The sequence below is a fragment of the Mobula hypostoma genome, chromosome 2 (genome assembly GCF_963921235.1).
Source record: "Mobula hypostoma chromosome 2, sMobHyp1.1, whole genome shotgun sequence".
NCBI classification, from domain to species: domain Eukaryota; kingdom Metazoa; phylum Chordata; class Chondrichthyes; order Myliobatiformes; family Myliobatidae; genus Mobula; species Mobula hypostoma.
Window position 1 is genome coordinate 38,431,985 of NC_086098.1, and position 24,411 is coordinate 38,456,395.

Here is a 24,411-nt window from a genome sequence, read left to right on the forward strand (position 1 = left end):
TATAACCTGATAATCTAGAGTAAGCCTTTATAATGTTAAAAAGATATGGCGCCGATCGACTAGGGTCCAACACAAATAATAAAATATCATCCGCATAACGCATCAGTTTATGAGCCTGTCCTCCTACAGATATCCCTATAAAGTTCTCATTCTCTCTGACAGCTGCTGCCAGGGGCTCCAGAGCTAGAGAGAACAACATTGGAGAAAGTGGGGAACCCTGGTGGGTACCCCTTCTGAGAGAGAAGTAAGGTGAAATGTAACCACTAGTTTGAACTGCTGCTTTAGGGTTATTATATAACAGTCTAATCCATTTTAAAAAGATGGGTCCAAATCCCAAAAATTGAAGAATCTTAAACCGATAGCCCCATTCCACTCGATCAAATGCTTTTTCAGCATCGAGTGAGATAGCTGCTATAGCTATCGGCCACCGACCACATAATATTCACCAGACACCTGATGTTATCAGGTGTGCTGCGGCCCCTGATAAATCCCACCTGATCACTATGTATCAACCATGTCATTACTGTGTCTATAAACGGTTTGCAAGGATCTTTGATAAAATTTTCACATCTGTTGGGATTAGGGAAATTGGTCTATGATTCTTACATTTACACGGGTCTTTACCCTCTTTCAGAATCAATGTAACTAGCGCTTGTGATAAAGTAGAGGGTAAATTAGACTCATTGTACATATTCAGCAGTAGAGGAGCTAGCTCCTCCGTATAGCATTTAAAAAATTCCACTGTAAATCCGTCTGGGCCAGGAGCTTTCCCAGTGGGTAAGGTCTTACTCACTCATATAATTTCTTCCAATGTTATAGCGAAATCAAGGTATTGTTGTTCTTTCATCAACTTAGGTAACCTTAATGGCCTTAGAAAGCTATCAATTTCTTCCTCACTAGAGTTGGGGGTTGATGTATATAGGTCCTTATAAAACTCTTGGAATGCATCATTAATATCTTTAGGTGTCATCAAAGTATCACCTGTTGCTGATCTGATAGCTGGGATGATAGCTATTGATTCTCTCTGTTTTATACACCTTGCCAGCTTTCTCCTCTGATTCAAATTGCCTTTTTCTTGCCCTGAAAAGCCAAAATTCTACTTTCTGGGATAATATTGGATTGTATTGATATTTCAGCCGTATTAGTTCTCTCAAATCTTTGGATGACATCCGCTGCTTCACTTCTGTCTCAATCTCTTTGATTTTATTTTCTAGGTTTATAATTTTCTAATTCTGTTTTTTTATATAAGAGGTATGTTGAATAGTATATCCCCTCAAAACTGCCTTCAGGGCTTCCCAGTTAGTCCCTGCCGAGGAGGCCGGAGGTATATTTATCTCTAAATACTCCTTGATTTGTTGTTTCATAGCTTGCCTAAGTATTGAATCTTGTAACAAGGATGAATTAAATCTCCATCTTTGTGACTGCATTCTCCTGTACTGAGGTGTTGTCTCTAGACAAACCCAAGCATGATCTGATATTATAATTTTACTACTTGCACATTGAGACACAGACTGAATAAGGAAGAGATCAATCCTGTGTATATTTTATGAACTGCAGAAAAAGATGTGTAATCCCTCCTATTGGAATACATAAGGCGCCAAACATCCACAAGCCCGAGGGCTTTACACATTTTTTGCACTGTCACAGTGAGTTTTCAGGTTCTATATGACAACATCTTACTATGGTCGATGATTGGATCCATTACCAAATTAAAATCTCCCCCAAGTATGATATCATAAGCTCCAATAGAATGTAACTTTCAAGATCAACAAAAAATCCTGCATCTTCTATATTAGGTGCATATATGTTTGGTAAAATAATATGTTGCTTCTGTACTTCTGCCAAGATAATAAGAATTCTCCCTGCTTCATCTTTGATCTGTTTCTCACATCTAAACTGCAGCCGCCTATTGATAAGTATTATAACGCCCCGCTCTTAGTTGACCCTGCACTGTAAAAAACATGATCTGTAAAACCCCCCAGTAGCTTTACTGATTCCTCTGCTGATAAATGTTTCCTGTAGAAATACCACATCCCATTTTTGTCTCTTATTCATTACTTTTCTCCTTTTTATAGGATTCCCCAGACCGTTAACATTCCATGTGGTGAAACATATTTTATGTGAATTAGGAGAAGTCATTATTCGGACAAACAAACAAATACACTACAATATCTTGACACTCGTAAACCCCCGTTTAAACTGAAAAGTAACAAAATGGCGCGTAAAACTCTCCCGCACACAACAGTGGCCACAGAACACGGCCAAACCTCCCTTCCACAAAGGATTATGGTCCATGAAACGCCCAGACCAGTTTTATCTGCTCAGAAACAATGCCGGTGCAATTTCACAGTCAACACAGCACACTAACAGTATGCCAGCCCTAGTGAGATTAAGGTAGCTTCAGTACAATGCAATCTGGCAAGATTTTAAAAAATAACAAACACAACCCGACTCACATCTTGCTCAATTTAACTAGCATAGTTAAACTCCCCCATCTCCTCAATAAATTTTCTTGGTTTACGTGGGCACACAAAAAACTTGAAACCGTCCTTTGTCTCTATTCTTAGCTTGGCTGGTTAAAGCAGCGCAAAGCTCACATTCCACCCCTGAAGCATCTTTACATTCTTTAAACTTTCCTTGTTTTACTTGCGTGGGTCTGGAGAAGTCCAGGAAGATCATAACATGATTGTTGTCCCAGGAAAACTTGACCTTGACCCTCACCGCTCGCAGCACAAAATCTCGATCCTTTGACCTGAGGAACCTTGCGAGGATAGGCCGAGGCCTATCTCCGGTATTGGGTCTAGGGCCCAGCGCTCTGTGTGCATGTTCTATTTCAACCTTTTCCTCTTGACCGCCAACAGGCTCCGAGACTACTTTATCCATGAACGCGGTGATATCCTGCCCCTCTTTTCCCTCTGGAATGCCGATGAATCGGAGATTGTTAAGCAGATTACGGTTCTCTATGTCCTCCAGTTTATCTGCTAGCTGGTCAATATCCGCTTTGGAAGCTAATGGGTTGACTTCTTGTTCCCTATCTGTCACTTCTGGGTAGTCAACCCGCTTCTCAACACCTGTAAACCTGGTTATCAGCGATAACAGCTTTGATTCCACTAACTCTATAGATCGGCGTATAACCTCAAGGCCTACCAGGTCGTCTGAGATTTCTTCGCAAAGCCGCATATATGTCAGCCAAGCCATGACTCACCTCATGTTGGCCTCCCTCCGGCGATGGTCCTCCAACATTCTGATCAGAGCACTGTGACCTCAAATACCTCGTAATATCTCCGGAAGCCTTCGTTTCAAGTTGTTTTGGCAACTTACACGAACAGTAACACTTTAGAGCTGCAACAGTGATAAAATAGACTGTGAAAGCGAATTTTAAAAGAATAATTATATACCACTGGCGCGGAGTACTGTTCTAAGCAGCCATTTCTGTCACTGCATCACGTGACCCATCCAGAATCAGATTTCTTTAGCATTTATTTTAAAAATCACTTTCAGTTGAAGTGTTTTTCTCTAGTATTAAATTGCTATCACTATCTACAGCAATCTTAAGACTTCGTAAAATTAAATATACTCAGATTCTTTTACCTCTAAATGATTATAGTTATTTGTAAATTAACTTCTTTTCTAGTGCTTTGGACAATTTATTCTCACTCCTCACATTATGACCAGAGCCAAGAAAAAGATGGTAGTTATGCATCCTCTACCGCGAGTGAATGAAATTAGGTAAGAACTTGCAATCATTTGTTTATTTGTGTGTTTATGTGTGGTTATATTGACTTATTTTGGCCATCTGCTCTCAAATCAAAATTATAATGTAATGTTTGGTAACACTGAGTCACATTGGAATTTGTCAGTATTTACATGGTAAAATAATTGCATAATCTATTGTATGTTCTTAATTTAACTGATGCATGTTATCATAGCATAGGGTACCCTACAGAGCCACTCAGGAGCTATCCTTTCTAACTTCTCCCCCGCACTACTTTTCTACCTACATCTTCTGATATAGTCAGAAGCCGAAGATATGCTTAAAACATCCATCTGAACATACTTCATTATTTGGAAATTTGATTGGTTGCCGAGCTTGGTAAAAATTTTGTGAATGCTCAGGCTCCGATTGAGAAGCCATCAGTGTGCAGTTGAGGGTGTTGTCTCCTCTGAATGCTGACTTGTGGTCTCCTCCCGGGTCCAAATGGATATCAACACCCTCAATTGCGCACTGATGATGGCTTCTGGATTGGAGCTGAAATATCTGCAGACGTTTTGTCAAGCTCGGCAACCAACCAAACTTCCAATAGCCAACCCAAGCTACCAATATTCCGCAATATTTCAAATATTTCGTTGTTTCTCTCCACTCATTATTATCGAGCATCTTAAACAAGAGCAGGATTGGATGGCGGAAATATTGGGCTATTAAAAAGGCAAGGCTCTGCTACATATGTGGAAGCTGATATCACATTAGATATTGTGTTGAGACTCTACATTCAGTGAAGGAATGATGCATTTTGAGGAGAAGAATCTCTCCTTTGCTGCCCCCCCCCAATAAAATTGGACCAAATTTAATTTAATGGAAGAACGTGTATATTTGTCATAAAACAAAAGTAAAATAGATTACTGTGTCAAAGTAGTGAATATCGTACTACTTGCACTGCTGAAGCAAAGCACGGTATGTGAAAGAACAGTCTAAGGTGAACTTAGTCCCTGAATGACATGCCTTCATCTCCTGCCCCATGATACATTTTAGTTACCTTGAGACAGACAAGTTATTCCATCTGTCCATAATTTTACCACAGGTGGGATTTATTCTGTCCGTATTGGGGCATGAATGAAAAAGGCATTTGAGGAAGATGATGTGATGGGCCAGTTGGTACAGGAAATGAGTGTAGTCCGCTATCATCAGATTTGTTTGTTTTTGTCCTGTACAAAGCCAAAAACCTGATTGGGATGTACCCATTGAGTATGGACATGGATTTGAAAAATGCATTTTGAGTCATTTGGAGAGAAGGGTTGTGACAGGGCATGAAAAATGAGACAGAATGAGGTCAAACATGACTTTTATGAAGGACTGGGGGAACAGAGGGGCACAGCTATTATGGAAATTAGATCAAGGAAACTGGAGGTTGGAAATCAACTAGAGAAAATCATAGGTTCCTGATTAAGTGTGGATGTAGAGACTAAGCACACTGGGTAAGTGGAACAGAGAAATAACAGAAAATTGAAGGACTGACTGAAGCAGAGGGAGAAGTGTGTGTGCTCTGGGAACTAATTGACTGTGAAGACAAAAGTAGCAAAGGAAATTTGTTTCAGAAGCCCCAGGGTAGTTGGAACAAAGATGAACTTGTTCCTGGGACTATACCTGGAACTAAACCAGTTTTGTGATGGGACGAGTGGTTAGACAAACTGAACACCCTGCTGGTAATTTAAATTCATAAGCTTTCCAGCTCAAGAGATGCAAGAGGTTTTCTACCTAATAATTACTGAGAATAGCTAACAAATTGCTTAGTATTTATTGTCTTGAAGAAGCAAAAATAAAACTTGGCTTGGTAGCTCAATCTTTCTCAGATTTACTCTGTCCTATCAATCCCTCTTTACAGTTTCCTCATCACTTTTCATTTGTTTTCTTGTTTCCAGTTCTGAAGTACCTTTGACCTGAAACATTGAATTTGCTTTTCTTTCTAAACTTTGTCTGATTTGCTGAGTATTTTCAGCATTTTGTTTTTTTGTTTCAAATTTCCATGATCTGTAGTTTTTAATTTCATTTAATATATTAACATATACAAATGCTCTAAAGAGCATTTTTTGCATCCACATTTCAGTGTAGTTTTTTTTTTCTTTCTAGACCATTTCTGTTAGAAAAACAATTGCATTTGATAAGGGTAGATATTGGAGTACGGTATTGTACATTGCAAATACCGGCTATCTAAGTTTAATCCACTTAATTGTTTCCATTTCTTTTTTTTAAATATTAAAAGATAGCACTAGTTGATATTGTTAGGAATTTCTCCTCTGCCCTTTGTTACTCCCTCTTGATCAGATTGACTCAGACATGAGAAGAGTTGGATTTAAACTTGTTCTTTCCCTTTAAAACACAATAAATAAATGTGCATATATTCATAATTTTTGTTAATGTCGCTGTGTTTCTTTCAGTGTGGAAGTTGATTCTGATCCACGGGCAGCTTACTTCCGCCAGGCTGAAAATGGCATGTATGTAAGGATGGCTCTACTTGCAACAGTTCTTGGCAAATTTTGAAACCATAGACCAACTGAGACAGCAAGAAAAAGATTGTATATAAGAGAAAATCCAAAAGCGTATTGATTATAAGATGTGATGTTTCCTGGGTGACCATAGGTCAATTTTGAGCTCTGGGCTATCGACTTGAAATGTCCAAATGTACAAGACGAATTTCAAACCATGGATTTGCTGCCTTAAATTATCTCAGCATTTTTGCCTATGTTCCTGAAAGAAAAACAGTCCAATTATTTCTTCACCAAGACAATTTTGTACGGTTTCAGATTTTCTGTTTTACTGCTGCTATCGTTTAGTGGGCTAGAGTAATTTTCACTTCTCCAAAAATATAAAGTTTTGTTACTTGCAGAGGCACAAGTGCTATAGTCCCTAAGGTAGTGGATACTTTGGATCTTTGTTTTGTTTTGTGTGTGTTTTTTATAGAGCATTCTCCATATTTCAAAGCAACTTGCTTTTAACATTACTCATGTCCTTGAAATTGCAGCTGTTTAAAATTAAAACAAAACTGTTTGACAGTAAAGCTAATAGAGTGAACTTGCTATTTATGACTGTAAATATTCAAGACTGTAAACTTGTATGGTTTTTCTGTTACTTTATTGGAGTAATGTACCTGGTTGTACTTGGTGAAAGATAAAACAAATTGGAATATGGTATATACACCAAGTGTTGCACTGTACTTTTAAAGTTGCTGAGTTTAAAGCTGTCAAACCAAGAAAAGTATCCTTTATGAAGATCTCCCTTTTTATTCAAAATGAGACCACTTCTGGAGATTACTTAATTGTCAACCTGTAAAAATGCCTATACTCACAATATGGTTACAAAGCACAATTATTTTACCTTGTGAAGCTTGAAACTTCAGATTTGCTTTTGAGTTTTAATGTACTGCAAAGTGACCCTTATTACTATTATATAACTACATAACTATTTCTCAATCTATTAATATGCTGGGAAATGTGTAAATCCATTTACTGCTCCCCTGTATTAACTGGAAAGGGGATGGTTTGGCAGCTGACTGCATCTTCTGATAAACTTTTAAGTGTAGCATCTTACTGTAATAATGTGGCTGCCAGACCAATAACAAGATTTTTGTTTCAGGTAAATCAGTCAATTACAAACCTACAGATTCATGGCTTTTAAAAAAAAAACATTAATCTTCTACCAGTAGATTTACAACTGACTGATTTACCTGAGACAAATTCATGGTTTTATTGACACATTATCTGAAAAGATCATCTGGACGTACAAAATACGAACCTGCTGAAACATTATGTAGCAAATTGTTATTGATTGCAGGACTTGCTTTTAAAAGAAAACATTTTCTGTAGGATTAACTTTTTTTTTTGCTATCTGTTGTGAATGTTTTATTCGCAGAAAACATTCTGATAATTGTTAACAGCTTATTTTTTTAACTGAATAGTCTCCAATAAAGTTTATTGTACTAAATCTAGTGTCCAGTTTGATTTGTTTTCTGGAAATCTCTTCAAACTAAAGGCTTTCTTTCTTCAAAGTAGTTTTTCCCACCTTCAGAAAACTGGGACTTAAACCTAAGGAATAAAGGGAGAATGAGGGGGAAACAGTAACAATTAAAAGGGAAATCTGAGTCACCCACTGTTAATGTGGATCTACTACGACTTTTGCATCTATATCAAACAAGTCTGACCAGTAGTCAGTTCGTTTTGTTTAAAATTTATTGAGTAATTCTGCACCATTTGAGGATTGATGTTTTCAATCTTTTTTAGGATGAAGCTACGTACTCTGGCTTTTAGGATGTTTCACACTCTGGAATCTGGTTTACTCTGGATTTCCAACACCTGCAGAATCCCTTGTGTTTATAATCTGGTTTAGTGTGTTTTGTAGTTTTTTTAAAAAAGCTACAAACATTTTGTAGTACGAGCAGAATCTGGTTTAAAATGCTCGGCATCTTCTTGGCAAAAAACAAAACGACTAAACACTTTATTAATAATGATCAATGCTAACTGGAGAGGCAAGCAGAGGTGCAGGCAAGAAATGGCTGAGGCAGGGTTGAAGCAGAGTGAAGACAGAGTCGCATCATCCCTGAGAGTGAGGAAAGTCCCGATCAGCTTGAGCTCTGGGCTGAATTGGAAAGGCTGGGTATGGACTGAATCGTGGTGGTAGGGATCAGTCCCCATTGCGGTCTGAGAACTCTGAATGACCCAGTGTCTGGACAATTCTAGTGCCAGGCCAGAAGGAAAAGGTCAGGGTGTTAGGACCAAGGGTGAGGGCCAGTTCTGCTTGCTGCTCCCAAATGTTTACTCAGCTCCACGCTGAACTGGGGCTGGGGCCTTCTCCAGCTGCAGTGATGCCTGGCTCCATGTCTTTCGTAAAACTTCAATTCCGAGGCTACTTGCTTACTTTTTATTGTTTGCACAATTTAGACTTTTTTGCCCTCTGCGCTTTGGGCGTTTGACAGTTTTTTAAATGAGTAGTTTTGGGTTTCTTTGTGGCTGCCTGTAAGGAGACAAATCTCAAGGTTGTATAATGTATACATACTTTGATAATGAGAATCTGAAAAGAAAGGAAATTCTAATGTACAAGTGTTTGCTGCTGACTTGAATTCTTATTGTGCCCCCCCCCCACCGTCCTGTGGCCCCCACCAAAGTTTGGCTCTAAAGACATTTAGTAAGGCACAGAATGAGTGTCATTTATTTATCACATGCACATCAAAACAATGAAATGCAGTGCTTGCATTAACAGCCAACACAACCCAAAGATAAACTGGGCACAGCCCGCAAGGTTTCTAATTGAGTTCCCTTGGAAATGGCAAGGTGCTGAGGAAGCGGCAATGGGAAGCTGAAAGAAAATTGCTTTTTTTAAAGTATTCGAGAAATTATTGGGTTGTTCACTACTTTGAGTCCCACAAAGTGGTATTTACCTATCAGTAGCCACGTTGCTTTTGTTCATTTTGAGGATCATAAGGTTCCAACCCTCATCAGCTTTGACCCAAATGTTGATCAGAGGTGAGCAGAGTGTGATTATATTTGATATTAAGGGCAACACTTGTTTGAATGTGACTTTTGTTTGAGGTGCTCCACTTTGAGTTGTACTGGCATAAAGAATGGTTGTGCTTGTCAGAAAGCTGTCATCTGAGCCCAGGACATCACAGGAGATCCTGTGGCTCCACCACTTTCAGCTCTTTAATCAATAACCTTCCTTCCTCTGTAAGTTCAGCAGAGGTGTTGTGTGCTGATATGTAAAATTTGTCTAGCACCAGTCTTATCGCGTGTGACTCGTTGCCGCACTCTTTGAGAAAATCAAATTACACTAAGTGCTGGTAGGCTATCAGAAGATTCTAGGTGTCAGAAGGAGGCAGTGAATAGAAACCACACACTTCTGAAAATAAGGTTTGCTTATAAGAAAAAAAAACAATGTACAAAATATTTGAGTGAGCAAGAACAATTCAAAATTCCAACATTCTGTTTAGGCTCCACATCTTAGATATCAAAGCACAACAAATTCCTTTTTAATTAGAATCAGTGAGATTCATTTATTACTCTACTCTCTTAAGTAATTAGATCTAGAATTATTCCCTATTTAAAAGTTTACAGACTAAACTTTCCTTTTTACTTATCCCTAGTTAGATAGAAAACCAAATTCTTAAGTATTATAGTTAACTTCATTTTCAGTTCCAGGCAGTACATCTACAAGTTTAAATTCAAAAATTGTATCCACACAATTTAACTCCGTTCACAATTCTCCAACATCAAAACTTTTAAAGTAAATCTCATTAAGAAACTTATCAAAGTCATTGCAAAAATAATCAGTTCTTGCCAAAAATCAAATTCTGATTCTTCAAATGAAAATAAACTTGTACATACAACCATATTAATTCCTCTGCTTCATTACATTGAATTTGAATAGCTTGCCATTTTGTTTCTTGGTTCATTGGATTGAAATAGTTTATCATCTATAGCAAGTCAATTCAGACTTGTACAAAAAAACTTGAGCAAATGCTTTGGTATGATTTTACAGAACTGACTCCTGATTAAACAGTAGGGATTTTGGACACTGGTCTCTGCCAATACTGTCTCATTATAGCTGCTGTATGTTTATAGCCATAGCTTCAATAAAACCGATCGCTGTTGTCTCCCCTCTAGGGGTTTAACCTTGAGGTTTTCAAGTTAGTAGGGTAAAGATATTCACTAATTCCATTCTTAACAGTTCATGTCTTCAGCTTCTAATCGTTACTGTGTTTCTCTCCTTGTCCACCCTGCATCAGCCACACCTCGTTCTTGCATAGTTTTTTTTTCCAAATTGTCTTCTTCATCCCTTCACAGGTGGAGCTTTCTAACATTACATTTTTGGGTTTAGTTCACCTGGGTTACGTGATGGTTACCTGATGTTTAGTTATCAGCAAATGAAACAGTCCATACCTGGGTGCAGCAAGACTGGGACAATGTTCTTTTGTGGGCTGATGAAGTGGCATTCATGGTATGAGTGCCAAATAATCATAATCTCCACCTCCTCTGAGCTCCACCAGCAATAGCTTGGTGGGGTGATAATGGCCAAAAACTCAGCTGCAGAGATGTGATAATTTCAGCTCAAGATCAAATCTGGGATTGTCTATCCTATGTCAACCTATGCACTTAGTATCCAAAGGCTAGTCCATCATATACAAAGCACAAATCAGAGTGCAAAGGAATAGTCTACCTGCTAAGATGACCATAGCTCCAACATCTAAGGTCTCAACACCATACAGCACCTTAAAACCAGTTGCTTTGGGCAGATGGGGCTTGTCAGCCATGGTTGGCAGGTCATCTAGGAGAATGAAAACTCTGATCTCCAACCTCCATTGGCCTGCAGCTATATCCACTCATGGGGAATTTTTCCAAAGGAAAAATTCAGAGCTGGAGTCCCTAAGGCAGTCCTACACTGAGTTCAATGCTGACTGACAACTCCTGTGATGCTGTTGTTCCTTCAGATGCATGGGGGGTGTGGGGGGAGGCTTGCTCTCCATATCATACAACCCAGGCTTGCATATTTCGACAGCTAGGACGAAATACATGGTCAACTCTGACTGGCAGAGACCCCCACCTCACTCACATCACAGGACAAGACAACAGCTTTGATTTTCCCCAGTCTGTATATTCATTCCTTCCAGTTCCATCATTGACTGCAGGGTGTGCCATTTCTAAAACGCCTTCCAAACATATGAACTCTACTACTTAGAAGATTATGTTGATCTTTTTGCAGAAGGATTCAGTAAAATAAATCTGAAATTACAAATTTTCTCTTGTTCGTATAGATAGGTAATTGATGGTGGTGAAACAAATCTGAAATAATAAAAGAACTCTACCAAGCCTGACTGCAAAAGGATTGGGCACGAGGCTAGCAAACCCATCCCATAAAAACCCAGAGCTACAGAAATGCCCACGGAAGCTCCAAAGACTTCATCCCCGGGAGAGGAAGGGCCTTCACCTAGATGATGTATGAAGTTGTATGGTGAAAGTGGAAGCCACTGGGCCTATCAACCTTCAGCCCAGGATAGAGGGCTCTGGCAAGCTGCTGTTGGTGCCCTATAAACCCAGCAGGGGCGATGGTTTATAGAAGTAATAAAGGGCCTTCTAATATCAGACCTGGAAATACTGTATTTGATTTCTGCTTCTAAGGAAGGATATACTTGGAAAGGGAGGAGAGGTGCATCAGATTGATTCCTGGGATGAGAATAAGGCAGAAATCATGGTTCCAGAAAATCTACAACACAGGAAGCCATTAGTTTATTGTCTGCCAATTAAAAACCACCACCAGCTTATTCCCACTTTCGTTGCTATGGCCATAGCTTTGCAGGCTTTGGCTCTTTAAATATACATCCAAGCATTCCTTAAATGTGATGAGGTATTTGCTTCTATTATCCTTTCAGGGATTGAGTATCTTTGGGGAAAGAAAGTTTTTCCTCATTTCTTGTCTAATCCCTTCAACATTCTCTTTAAATCCATGCCTTGTGGTTTTTGACCAGCATTGTCCCCACTCCTCCCTATACCCCTGCCAAAGTAAAATAGATGCAGTTAAGTCCTGATGAAGGGACTCACTCCAAAACAGCGGCCTTTACTCTTCTCCATATGTGCTGCCTGGCCTGCTGAGTTCCTCCTGTATTTTGTGTGTTTTTTTTCTATTATTCCCGTTTATTCTATCTTTGCCACTCATCATTTCTATAAATCCAGAGTCCTTGATGCTCCCAAGAAAATCTTAGATGAGAAGAGAAGCAGGACTTTCTCTTTCGGCTCATGTCTTCAATTTTCTAGCCTTGACGATATATTTCTAATTTTCCTCAGGTTCTTCTCCAGTGCAGCCATATCATTCCTTAAATATAATTGACCAGAACAGGAGAAATTAAACAGACTGGTCCCATAATCTTTTGAGTTTAGAAAAATCACTGATGATCTTATTGAAACATACAAAATTCTAATCAGGCTTGTTAAAGAAGATGCAGGGATGATATGTTGCTTGGCTAAGTGTCAAGAAGAAGAGGTAATAGTTTAGGCAGGATTAAGAAGAGAACAAATTTATTTATATAGAGGAAGTAAACATTTAAAATTTTCCACTGAAGAGAATGATGGAAGCTGAAGTTGTTATATACATTCATGGCCAAGATCAATCAATTTGGTCATGAATATATTCAGAAATTAATCAAAGGCATGGACTTGGCTTAGGAAAGTGGGGCTGAGGCAAAAAAGATCAGAATAATCAAAGTCAGAACACAGGAACTTTGTTGCACCACCGGGTCGAGACAACAGAGACTTATGGAGAAGAGGAGTTCGGTGAGTAACAAAATGGACGAGTTCATGGCGCTAGCCAGCATCAGAGAACATTTCGGGAGTGTAGTGTTATGTGTTTCACTGGAACGGGGGCTGCACGAGGACATACCCGATCAAAACTTCTCCATGGACAGCTTCCAGACGGTTCGGGCTGACCAGAAGTGCACTGAGAGCGGTAAGCGTAAAGGATTTGGGTGCTTACTGTTCTGGTTAACAACAGATGGTGCAATCCAGGTCATATTACGATTGAGGAACGTGTTTGTAGCCCGGATATTGAACTTTTTACTGTTGGACTTCGGCCATATTCCACCGAGATACAAGACTGGTTTACTGTTGGACTTCGGCCATATTCCACCGAGATACAACACTGGGCGGCACTGGAGGTTGTTCCTGCCTGTGGCCATCAAACTTGCAGCTCCTCCCATGGAGGGTCAGGCACCCTGAGCCAATAGACTGGATCTGCACTTATTTTCCAGCATTTTGTTGTTTGATTGTTTGTGGTTTTTGTATTGCTATATTTATGCTCTATGCTTGGTTGGTGCAGCTGTAACAAAACCCAATTTCCCTTGGGATCAATAAAGTATATCTATCTATCTATCAATTACCTTTCTATACAAACAAGAGAAAATCTGCAGATGCAAGAAATCCAAGCAACACACACAAAATGCTGGAGGAACTCAGCAGGTCAGGCAGCATCTATGGAAGAGAGTAAACAGTCCTTTTAGCTGAGCCCCTTCAGCAGGATTGGAGAAAAAAAGGAGGAAAAAGGTGTTGAAAGGTTGGGGGGGGGGGGAGAGGGAGAAACACAAGGTAGTAAGTGATAGATTCCTATTCCAGTATGTCTATCCAGGGCCTCCTCCACAGTCACAATGAGGCCACACTCAGGAGCAGCAACACCTTGTATTCCATCTGGGAAGCCTCCAACCTGAAGGCATGAACGTTGATTTCTCGAACTTCCAGTCATGCCCTCCACCACCCCTTCACCATTCCCCATCCCCTTTTCCCTCTCTCATCTTATCTCCTGGCCTGCCCATCACCTCCCTCTGATGCTCCTCCCCACCTTCTCTTTTTTCCATGGCCTTCTGTCCTCTTCTATTAGATTCCCCCTTCTCCAGCCCTGTATCCCTTTGACCGATCGACTTCCCAGCTCTTTACTTCACCCCTCCCCCTCCTGCTTTCACCTATCACCTTGTGTTTTTCCCTCCCCTCACCTTTTAACTCTACTTGTCTTTTTTTTCTCCAGTCTTGCTGAAGAGTCTTGGCCTGAAACATCAACTGTGCTCTTTTCCATAGATGCTGAGGCCTGCTGAGGTCCTCCAGCATTGTGTGTGTTGCTTGGATTTCCAGCATCTGCAGATTTCCTCTTTAGGTGATCGGTGAAACCGGGAGGGGTAAAGTGAAGAGCTAGGAAGTTGATGGGTGAAAGGGAAACAGGGCTGGAGAAGGGGGAAATCTAATAGGAGACGACAGAAGGCCATGGAAGGGGGGGGGCAGGAGCACCAGAGGGAGGTGATGGGCAGACCAGGAGATAAGGTGAGAGAGGGAAAAGGGGACAGAGGAATGGTGAAGGGGGGGGCATTCTATCTATTTAAATCCCACTTACTAGCATTTGATGTGTAGCCTTCTATGCTCTGGTGATTCAAGTGCTTGTCTGGATACTCAAGCAGTTTCACCCTCCATCACCACACAAGCAGTACATTTCAGACCCCAGCCACCCTTAGGGTACAAAAGTCCCTTGTCAGATTTTCTCTAAACCTTTTATGCCATAGATCAATACCCTCCAGATTAAGGTACCTCTGCTCTGTAAATATTTGCATAAGTAGTCCTCTCAGCCTCTATGTTAAACAAAGTCTTTCTCATCTCTCTTCATAATTGAAAAGCTTCATCCCAGTGAATCTCTACTGCGTCCTCGGCAGTGCATCACTTCATAGGTATCACAGCATGGAAACAGGCCATTTGGCCCAGTGTGTCTGTGCTGCGTCACCTGGAGAGATAATCCCATAACTCTCTAAACCTCTTTGATCTATGTACTTATCTAAATAGTTTTAAAATTGTGCCCCTTTCAATCAATCCAAACCTGCCAATTTGGAATAGGCAGCCTATCCAAATACACATCACCCTTTGTGCGGACAAGTTGCCCTGGTCTTAAACCTATGCCCTCTCGTTTTAGCACCGTCTCCCTGGGGAAGAAAGACTGCTTTCATCCTTTCTATACTCTTCATGACCTTACATAGCTCTATCATATCACCCTCAATCTCTTATGTTCCAGGGCACCATTTAGCATATCTACAAGAAAGCATCATCCATCATCAAGGGCCTCCAGCTTCCAGACCAGATGCCCTCTTTTCACTGCTGCCATCAGGAAAGAGGTCCAGGTTACTCTTCAACCATTATGCTCCAGAGTCAGCACAGATAATTTCACTCACCTCAAAACTGAACTGTGGCCTTATAACTCATGCTCTCAGTGCTTTTTTTTTGTATTTGTATAAGTTTGTCTTTTGCGCATTGGTTGTTTGTCAGTCTCTGTATGTAGTTTTTCACTGATTTGATTGTATTGCTCAGTTCTATTGTAAATGCAAGAAAATGAATCTCAGAAGCATAGTGACATTTACGTATTTAGATAATAAATTTAATTTGAACTTAATACCCTAGTCTATGCAACTTCTTTTATAATTCAGCCCCCCACCCAAGTTCAGGCAAAATACTGGTAAATCTTTTTTGCACTCTTTCTAGTTTAGTAAGATCTCTTTCCTACTATATGGTGATCAGAATTATACACAGTACTCCAATTGTGGCCTTGTCAATGTTTCATAAAGTTGTTTCACAACTTTGCTCTCACACTCTAACGAAGACAAGTATCTCCCATGTCGTCTTCTTCTCGTCTTATCCATCTGTGCTGCCACCTTCAGGTATTACTGGACAGAGTTGCACATTCATTGTATATATTCTATTCTTAAAAGTCCTCTCTAAATGAATTTATCAGGATAAATTCCACCTGCCATTTTACGAATGATTAAGCTGCTGCGAGGAACCAAATGGTGTATTCCCGTTTCCAGTTCTGATGTTACTATGACTTGGTTATCTGGAGGCACAGGCAGCCACAAGCACCATCACCAGAAGGCACTATTGACCATAAAAATAATTCAGATTTACCACAACGCAAGAATTTACAGGGATTGTCTGAATCCTTTACTCTAGGCTCTAAACTTAGTTCAAAGCCATCTATTCTTTCGCTAAAGCAACCGAGAACCAGCCTTACTCTTGCCGACCGCAAATGCTCCGCCAGTCTCCCAGTGCTGCGCTTCCGATAGCTCTAACCAAACTGCGGAGAGCTGAGCTCAAACATAGGACTAGCATCAGAAAGACGATTATCTTATTGCAGAGCATTAGCCCGAGAATCTGTATGGCAGCAAAGATCGTACTTCCAACTCAAGGTCCAGCACTCTGCAGGTAAAACCGTCAAACCTCGCTCAGCCACTTTTTCAATGAGCCCTGCGCCGGCCCTATCGACTCAGGCATTGATTTCCAGATTCACACCACTCCATCAATAAAATCTTTAGTTTATACAGTTTTATTTCGTCTCCGGATGAGTAGAAACTTCCCAACGTTGTCCGACTACCGTCCCACAATAACTCAGGTCGCGGCGCTGTCCATGTGACTTCAGAGCCCTGTTCCGGCGCGTCACGTCCTGTCGGCCCGCGCTTGCGCTCTGGGGACGGCGTCGTGACTGGAGGGAGCGGTGGAAGCGAGGAACCGAGCGGTGCTGCTCGTCACCGCCAGTCCGACCGGAGGTAAGCGTCGTGCGCGGAGCTGCGAGGCGGCTGCCCGAGTGGATATCCGGCTGCGTCGGGAAGACGGTCCCCAAGCGGGGAGGCCGCCAACTTGAAAAGCGTGCAGGAGCCCGGGCTGTGGCCCTCGGGAAAGCAAACGTCACCTGTAGCACCTCAGTCCGTGTCGGCGGCGGCTTGAGTGATGTTGGAGTCTGGTGGATGGCTGTGCGGGGCAACTTTCTGTGGATGAGGGGCGTTGTTGAAGCACCTCTGTGGGAGAAGGAGGGAGTGGGGAGTTGGACAGCGGCACTTCGGGAGAAGGGGTAGGTTGGAAAGATGAAGAGAGTTTGTGGGACGGGGAGGGGAGAGAAACAGCGGAGCAGCTTTCTGGGAGATGGGATGAGTTGGGGTGGGAGGCAGTAGAGTAGTTTCCCGGGGAAAGGGCTTCTTTGGCGGGGTGCGTTGGAGGCGGTGGAGTGGCTTCCGCGGAGGAGGGGCTGAGTGGTGGAGTAAAATGCGATTTGCTGTCATCTGTCAAAGAGTTTTGAAAAGCTCATTTATCTTCTCGCTGTTTCTGTCTTCTGACTTTCAGTGTCCTTGTCCTACCAGTTCTGACGCTATTTCCCCACAGTAACAGTTTTCAGATGTCTTCCTCTTTCCTTTGCACCACAGTTGCTACGGCACCACATGCATCTGTTCCATTTTTCATACTTTTGGTCGTGCTTCTTCTCCCACTCAGAGTAAGGTTGCACCCTATCCATCTGCCACTTTCAGTGTGATTTTGATATCAGGTACATGCCCCAGCATCACGAAGGGGCAGCTTCCTCAGCAATTGCTTGGTTCACTCTTCTGTTTCTCCCAACATCCACCCTCCTTTGCATGTCACCTGCACCTGCAATAACAGGAAATGTAATGCTATCTTTTACTTCCTCAATTCCCATCACCCAGGAACTTCCGCACTTGGTCCAGATAAGGCAGCTGTAGTTGTGCTGTAGCGATGCTCTTAATAGACAATAGATGCAGGAGTAGGCCATTCGGCCCTTTGAGCCAGCACCACCATTCACTGTGATCATGGCTGATCATCCACAATCAGTATCCAGTTCCTGCCTTATCCCCATAACCTATGATTCCGCTATCTTTAAGAGCTCTATCCATCTCTTTCTTGAAAGCATCCAAAGACTTGGCCTCCACTGCCTTCTGGGGCAGAGCATTCCACATATCCACCACTCTCTGGGTGAAAAAGTTTTTCCTCAACTCCGTTCTAAATGGCCTACCCCTTATTCTTAAACTGTGGCCTCTGGTTCTGGACTCACCCATCAGCGGGAACATGCTTCCTGCCTCCAGCGTGTCCAATCCCTTAATAATCTTATTTGTTTCAATCAGATCCCCTCTGATCCTTCTAAATTCCAGTCTATACAAGCCCAGTTACTCCAATCTTTCAACATATGACAGTCTCGCCATCCCGGGATTTAACCTTCTCTTATCACTGGAACAACTAAATACAGTTTTGGTGTCCGTTTTGCGGAATATTTGGAAGAATTATACTATTGCCTGTCATGTTAAATTCTCCACCCAACTTGCCCTGTTAGCTGGTATTTCACACTGTTCCAATCAAGGCCCCTCGTAGGTGTCTGGACACCATCTTATCCTTCAGCTGCCATGTTGTAGCCCTTGGTATTTAATTGTATAATTTCAGATAACCAGCCTAAAGTAAGGTCATCAATGTTAACTGCTTAAGTCCCTCCACAGTTCCTGCCTGGATTTCCAAATGTAGTGTTCTGTTTGCTGTAATTTAGCATTGCTTTTGTTCCCCTCCTCTCCTGTATCCATTGGACAAACTCTTGCTCTGATCTGCTACCCTTTTATCACTTTTCTAACCTTTTATTACTCTGTGTATCCACTCCATCACAGACACATCTTTTGTTCTCTTCATTTCCTCTTAACTTTTTCAAGTTAATGTCAACAGAAATATTAAGTGTTCTGTCTGCAAATGCTGTGTGACTTGGTGCATATTTCCAGCAATTTCTCTTCTACTGAGCTTGTAACCACTTATAGTGTTTCAGTGCAACTTTGGTGTAATGTTAGGTGTACATTTCCAATTGGTGTATGTATAACAAAAGCTGTCTAATACAATTGTACTCCTGTTTAGATCATCTGGTTAATCGTCACTAATCTTCTTGCCAATTTAGCTAACGTAAACAAAATGAATTAACTATGGTCAAACAAAAATTTGTTAGTTTAATGGAAGACAGGAAGGAATGGATGAAAGAAGAAAGATGGTACACTTGAATTTGGTAGCTTTATACTGGAGTACAATGTAATTAATGTTGCAAATGGTGTTTATTTGGTAGCTTTCATGACTTCTCAATACCCTAATGTCCTTTACAGCCAAAGAATCAGTCACTGTTGTAATGAAGGTAATATGACTGTGGTATGCAACAAAGTACCATAAACAATAGTATGATGACTGATTAGGCCACTTTGGCAATGTGAGTTGAGATAAAGTACGTGGGGCTGGAAGTGCATGGTGAGAGTGGATGTTTTGAGTTGGTTCTGATGCTTAGACATGGTGTTTTCAGAGAATGCAGAATGGCCATGGGTTAGCAATTCCCAACAGTTGGTGGGAGTATTGCATTTTTTAAAAATTTAGTGATATAGTTTGGAGTAGGCCCCTCCAACCCTTTGAATTACACTGCCGCACAAACCTAATTTAATGATGGGATAATTGACAAGGATTACTACCTAAGAGGAAACTGGAGCACCCGGGGGGAAACCCACGCAGGATATTCAGAGATTTCTTAAAGAGTGGCCCCAGGATTGAATTCCAAACTCCGGAATGCCTTGAGCTTTAATTTTGCTATGCTACCACTCAACTACCATGAAACCCAATTTTGAAAAGAGCCTTTGAGAGTATCCTTGACTCTTCTTCAGTCTGCCTGGCTATTTGTTATTATGAGAGTTTTGATTATTGTGGCTCATTTTGGTGTTTCCTGTTAAGGCATGTGACTAATGAGGCCTGCCCATTGTACTGCTTTCTTTGGAGACAAACTTGGTGTCTCTCCAGTGTTTTGAAGTGCAGGAGTCCTTGAAGATGCCATTATGTTTGTAGGAGAATAAATTTGGACAATTGAATTATATCAGAAACACATTTTGTGATGTCTAAAGAAAAAAATGAGTGACAAAGCACGTTGGAAGTAAAAGGTCTGCAAATTCTCCAAGTCTGGTATTATCAGTGGGGAGTCAAAGTGCATAAACAGTAACATTTTGGATGTTTGACCAAATGTTTTCCGAAGGGGATAATTTCCTTTTTTAAACTTTTACCATTTGCATGGATAGCTGATGATCAGTAAAATAAGAAAGCAGTGTTCAGAATTGACTGTTAGAGTAAGTAATAAAAAGTATTTCCGTTGGCAGACAGCCAGAGGCACAGAATATGATTGTTGGTGGAGCCAGAGGGAAGAGAAAAGAATATTTTGACTTGCATAGCAAGTTGACAAGAACTGTCATGTCAATTAATTGTGAACTGGAATGTAATGTAGATAGCACTTGGAGAGGGGGAGAGAACTTGTAATTGTATGGGAATGAGACTAATTAACCCTGTTAAAGAGCAGCACCAGTGAAAACTGTTAAACCTTAATTGCATTCAACTTTGATGTATGTAATAAGATGCAGAGTCAAACCTCTTAAGTATCTCGAACTTGGTCAGTATTTAGGAAGTAATTTTTTTAGAGGCTGAATGAGTGACATTGTGGGAACTGAGTTTCAAAACTTACACGAAATTGTTTTTGTACATTGGAGCAATTATTATTGGTTTTGTATATTTCAGTAATAATTGTGGAGGTAATTGGAGAAATCAATTTAAATTTGGAGTTCTGAAGAATAGTTCATTTTGTATGTAGCACTACCCCAAAACTTCTATAGCTCAGCAAGTCCTTCATAGTATGATCAGATGAATTGCCTGAAATGCTGATGTTTGCACATCATTGTATGGTTGCTCCATTAAAAAAGTCCAAAGGCTTCATGTGCTAGGGTGATATGTTAGGCGCTGGGTGACATGTTAGGTGTGGTTGTTAGAACTGATTTTTTTTTTCAAGCACAGTTATACACAGCAGTCCATTTTGATACAATCCAACAAATATAATCCATTGTTCAGCTGTATAGACTGAAATTCTTCTGTTGAAGATTCTGATCCTACAAATTTTTGACCCTGATTTCTAATGCACAGTACAATCTGGAAAGCATTGCAATTTTAAAGGACGAACATAAGGTAATATCTTTTTTGGGTCATTGTGTCTTTTCAAAACTAATACTGACCCAATTTCAACATTGCTTTCTTTTCCAGTCTTTAAATCTTGCAGCTGCTTATGTTTCTGCAGTTACCTTTTAAATTCTCTTACCAGGTAAACAACCCTGTCAAGATACCAGACTAATCATAAATGCTGTCTTTAATGAAACTCCTTCAAATTCTTATAATCAATGACATGGTCAACCAAACTTCCTCTCCTTTATCTGTTGGCTACCATTTTTTAATTTTACAAATTGTCCCTTGGTGAATAACACCTCTCTTGCACATTTTGATTTTCATTCAATGATTTTCTCCTGTTCCATATACTGCCAAATTTGATTCTGAAGAAATCCAGTTTGAATAATTCTAATCATTATGAATTAAGCAAGAACCATGGCAACGTTTTGCTGGCTACATACGTCTTTTGAACTACTCTCACTGCAATCTGCAGCATGTAATTTTTTTAAGCAATGTACTTTTAAATCAACTTAATGAACTACAGATTTCTCAGTTTCCTAATGGGCTTGGCGTACTTAACTCTTAAGCAGGTACGGCATCTTTCAACAGATGAAGGTTCTTTGCTATAGGTGGAAGTAAGGAAGGGAGTAGGAGGAGACTCCAAGCCAGGCTGAATCAGGGGAATGGGACACCCTCTACCTGGCATCTCGTTCGCAAATGAGCAGTCGCTGGAAAACAAAATTGAGGACCTGTATCAGAGGGAAATGTGAGATTGTTGTATTCTATGTGCAACTGGGACATTGCTTACTCCCAGCATACCAGATAGAGCAATCAGACTCGAAGGCTTCTTGAGTCACAGGATGGACCAAAATGCTGATTCAACAAAGACAAGAGATGAAGATGTGTTTCATATAAACTCTCTTTGGTGCTCTGATGTGGTGGTTTTGTCGAAGTCATTCCCACAACCTTGAACACCTAATAATCAAATGCTATCCATTCTATTTATCTTGGAAGTTCTCCATTATCCTGATCATACGTTACATACAACCAGCGGCTGACTATAATGAAGCGCCTGAGACACTGCATGATGCCATCTCCAAACAAGAAAGTTCATTCTGACGCATTTCAAATCATAGTCGGGGACCTTAACCAGGCTTTTTTGAAGAAGTCTATGCCCAATTACCATCAGCACATAATGTATAGAGCCAGAGGTCCCAACACACTAGTGACTCGATCATTGTTATACTAAGATGAGGAATGGCTACTGTTCCATGCCCAGACCATATTTTTGGTAAATCTGATCACTTGGCTGTCCTCCTTACCTGCATGCACAAGAAAGTCCATAATGAGGAAGGCTAATTTTGATGGCATTAGACAGGACCTTGAAAAAAGAGTAGGAGAGGGTATTAATAAAATGATGTGTGGCAAATGGGAGTCCTTCAACAGTGAGATAGTTGTGGATCAAGTGTTTCTGTTCAAATGAAGGGCAAGGCTGGCACGATTAGCGAACGATGTTTCATGGAGGATATCACAATTCCCCGAACAGCCCCGAAGTCCAGCGCTGATGCCACTATGCCACCAGCCGGCATAAGGGAAGTAGGAGGACAAGAAGGGGAAATAACGTCTTGGCAGAGTAGGTAATGGAGAATCAGAAATTCTGCAAGAATATCAAGGATTAGAAGGTAACTTGGGAGAAAATGGGCATCCTTTAAGTATGTGGAACAACGTGAGGTGGGTCAAGTCTTGCATGAATACCTCTGTATTTACTGAGGTGCAGGTCATGGAAGCTGAGAAGAGAAATGATTTCCTGAAACATATCCACATTACAAGAGGAAATGATAATAGTCTTAAACCACAAAGTTGCCAAGCCTTGGTGCCTGACCAAATGTATCCTAAGAATAGTGAAGAAATCTGGGAAGAAATTGCTGGGACCCTGGTAGAAATATTTGAATTGCCATTAGCCGCAAGAGAGGTACTAGAAAGCTGGAGGTTGGCTAATGTTCAAAGTAAATTTATTATCAAACTACATATACAGTGGTGCTAGAAAATTTGTGAACCCTTTAGAACTTTCTTTTTCTGCATAAATATGACCTAAAATGTGATCAGATCTTCATGCAAGTCCTAAAACTAGATAAAGACAACCCATGTAAATGGAGAAGATGGCAGCACGCCTGCGTGTGCGTAGCCCTCCGGTGAAAAATGATGTTGTATCTGTTAAATAGGGGCCATGGACAATTCTGATTTGATGGAGAATGGACTTGAAAGCACAGAGGAACATCTGGAGAAATTTCTGAAACGCCCATTCGCTGCTGTCGTTACTGTGTGGTCTGGAATCTTTCGGAGGGTAGGCCTCAAAATCCCCCCGGCCTTGCCTGCTTTTGGCGACCGAGAAGGAGGTCGAATCGTTCGGACAGAGATGGCGCTCAGTACTCGGTGTCGGACAGCTGATCAGAGCTCGAAGTTTTCAGATGACTCAGAGTCGGATTGTGGTTGGCACGGCAGGGAGAGTTTTTCTTCCTTCACTCGTTTGCGTGAGATGTGGTACATTTGAGAAACTTTGAACTTTACTGTGCTCATGGACTTCTTCATCAAGTTATGGTATTGTTACACTGTTTGTAAGTATATGTTATAATTATGTGGTTTTGTCAGTTTTTTCAGTCTTGGTCTGTCCTGTGTTTTGTGATATCACACCGGAGGAAATAATGTATCATTTCTTAATGCATGCAGTACTAAATGACAATAAAAGAGGACTATGTGTCTTCATAATCTAATCTAATTAAAAAAAACACAAACATTATACTTGTTCATTTATTTATTGGAAAAAAAGGGTCCAATATTACATGTATTTGTTGGAAAAAGTATGTAAACCTTTGCTTTCAGTAACTGGTGTGACCCTCCTTGTACAACAGTAACTTCAACCAAATATTTCCAGTCCTGCATATCGGCTTGGAGGAATTTAAGGCCATTCCACCTTACAAAACTGCTTCAACTCTGGGATGTTGGTGGACTTCCTTGCTAAGTTAACAAATTTCACGATACATGCCGGTGATAATAAACCTGATTCTGAACTGCTTGTTTCAGGTCCTTCCACAACATTTCTAATGTCAGGACTTTGTTTCAGCCAATCCAAAATATGAAATTTCTTCTTCTTTAACCATTCTTTGGTAAAGTGACTTGTGCGTTTAGGGTCGTTGTCTTGGTGCATGACCCACTTTCTCATGAGCTTCATTTCACGGACGGATACCCTGACATTTTCCTGGACAATTTGCTGGTACAGGGAAAATGGGTGGTTTTAAAGAGGGGTTATAGAAGCCATTTTTGTCAAACTAGAAAATCCATCCCTGAACAGAAGGGGATAAAGTACGACACCAC

General features: G+C 40.8%; 3 protein-coding genes across 5 annotated transcripts in view; 2 read left to right on the forward strand and 1 right to left on the reverse strand.

Moving 5' to 3' along the window:
• cad (carbamoyl-phosphate synthetase 2, aspartate transcarbamylase, and dihydroorotase) overlaps positions 1 to 7,676 on the forward strand; it is a 95,534-nt gene extending 87,858 nt beyond the window's left edge. For both annotated transcript variants that reach the window (XM_063035657.1, XM_063035663.1), the window contains 2 exons: positions 3,635 to 3,729; positions 6,154 to 7,676. In XM_063035657.1, coding sequence (XP_062891727.1) covers positions 3,635 to 3,729; positions 6,154 to 6,256 — 198 coding nt within the window. In that variant the 3' untranslated portion in view covers positions 6,257 to 7,676. The remainder of the gene's footprint in view (positions 1 to 3,634; positions 3,730 to 6,153) is intronic.
• Positions 866 to 15,520, reverse strand: LOC134339293 (uncharacterized). Its single transcript, XM_063035673.1, has 2 exons — positions 15,453 to 15,520; positions 866 to 3,342 (listed from the first exon to the last, which is right to left on the reverse strand). Exon 2 carries the CDS (start codon positions 3,196 to 3,198, stop codon positions 2,518 to 2,520), a length of 681 nt encoding a protein of 226 aa, XP_062891743.1. The 5' UTR covers positions 3,199 to 3,342; positions 15,453 to 15,520; the 3' UTR covers positions 866 to 2,517.
• Positions 15,521 to 16,662: 1,142 nt separating this feature from the next.
• Positions 16,663 to 24,411, forward strand: part of dnajc5ga (DnaJ (Hsp40) homolog, subfamily C, member 5 gamma a) — a 41,156-nt gene continuing 33,407 nt past the window's right edge. Inside the window, exon 1 of one of the 2 annotated variants that reach the window (XM_063035684.1) lies at positions 16,663 to 16,817. The gene's annotated coding sequence lies outside the window, so the exon portion shown is untranslated. Of the gene's footprint in view, positions 16,818 to 16,840; positions 17,120 to 24,411 lie in introns of those variants that run through there. The other variant, XM_063035693.1, reaches the window with a different exon arrangement.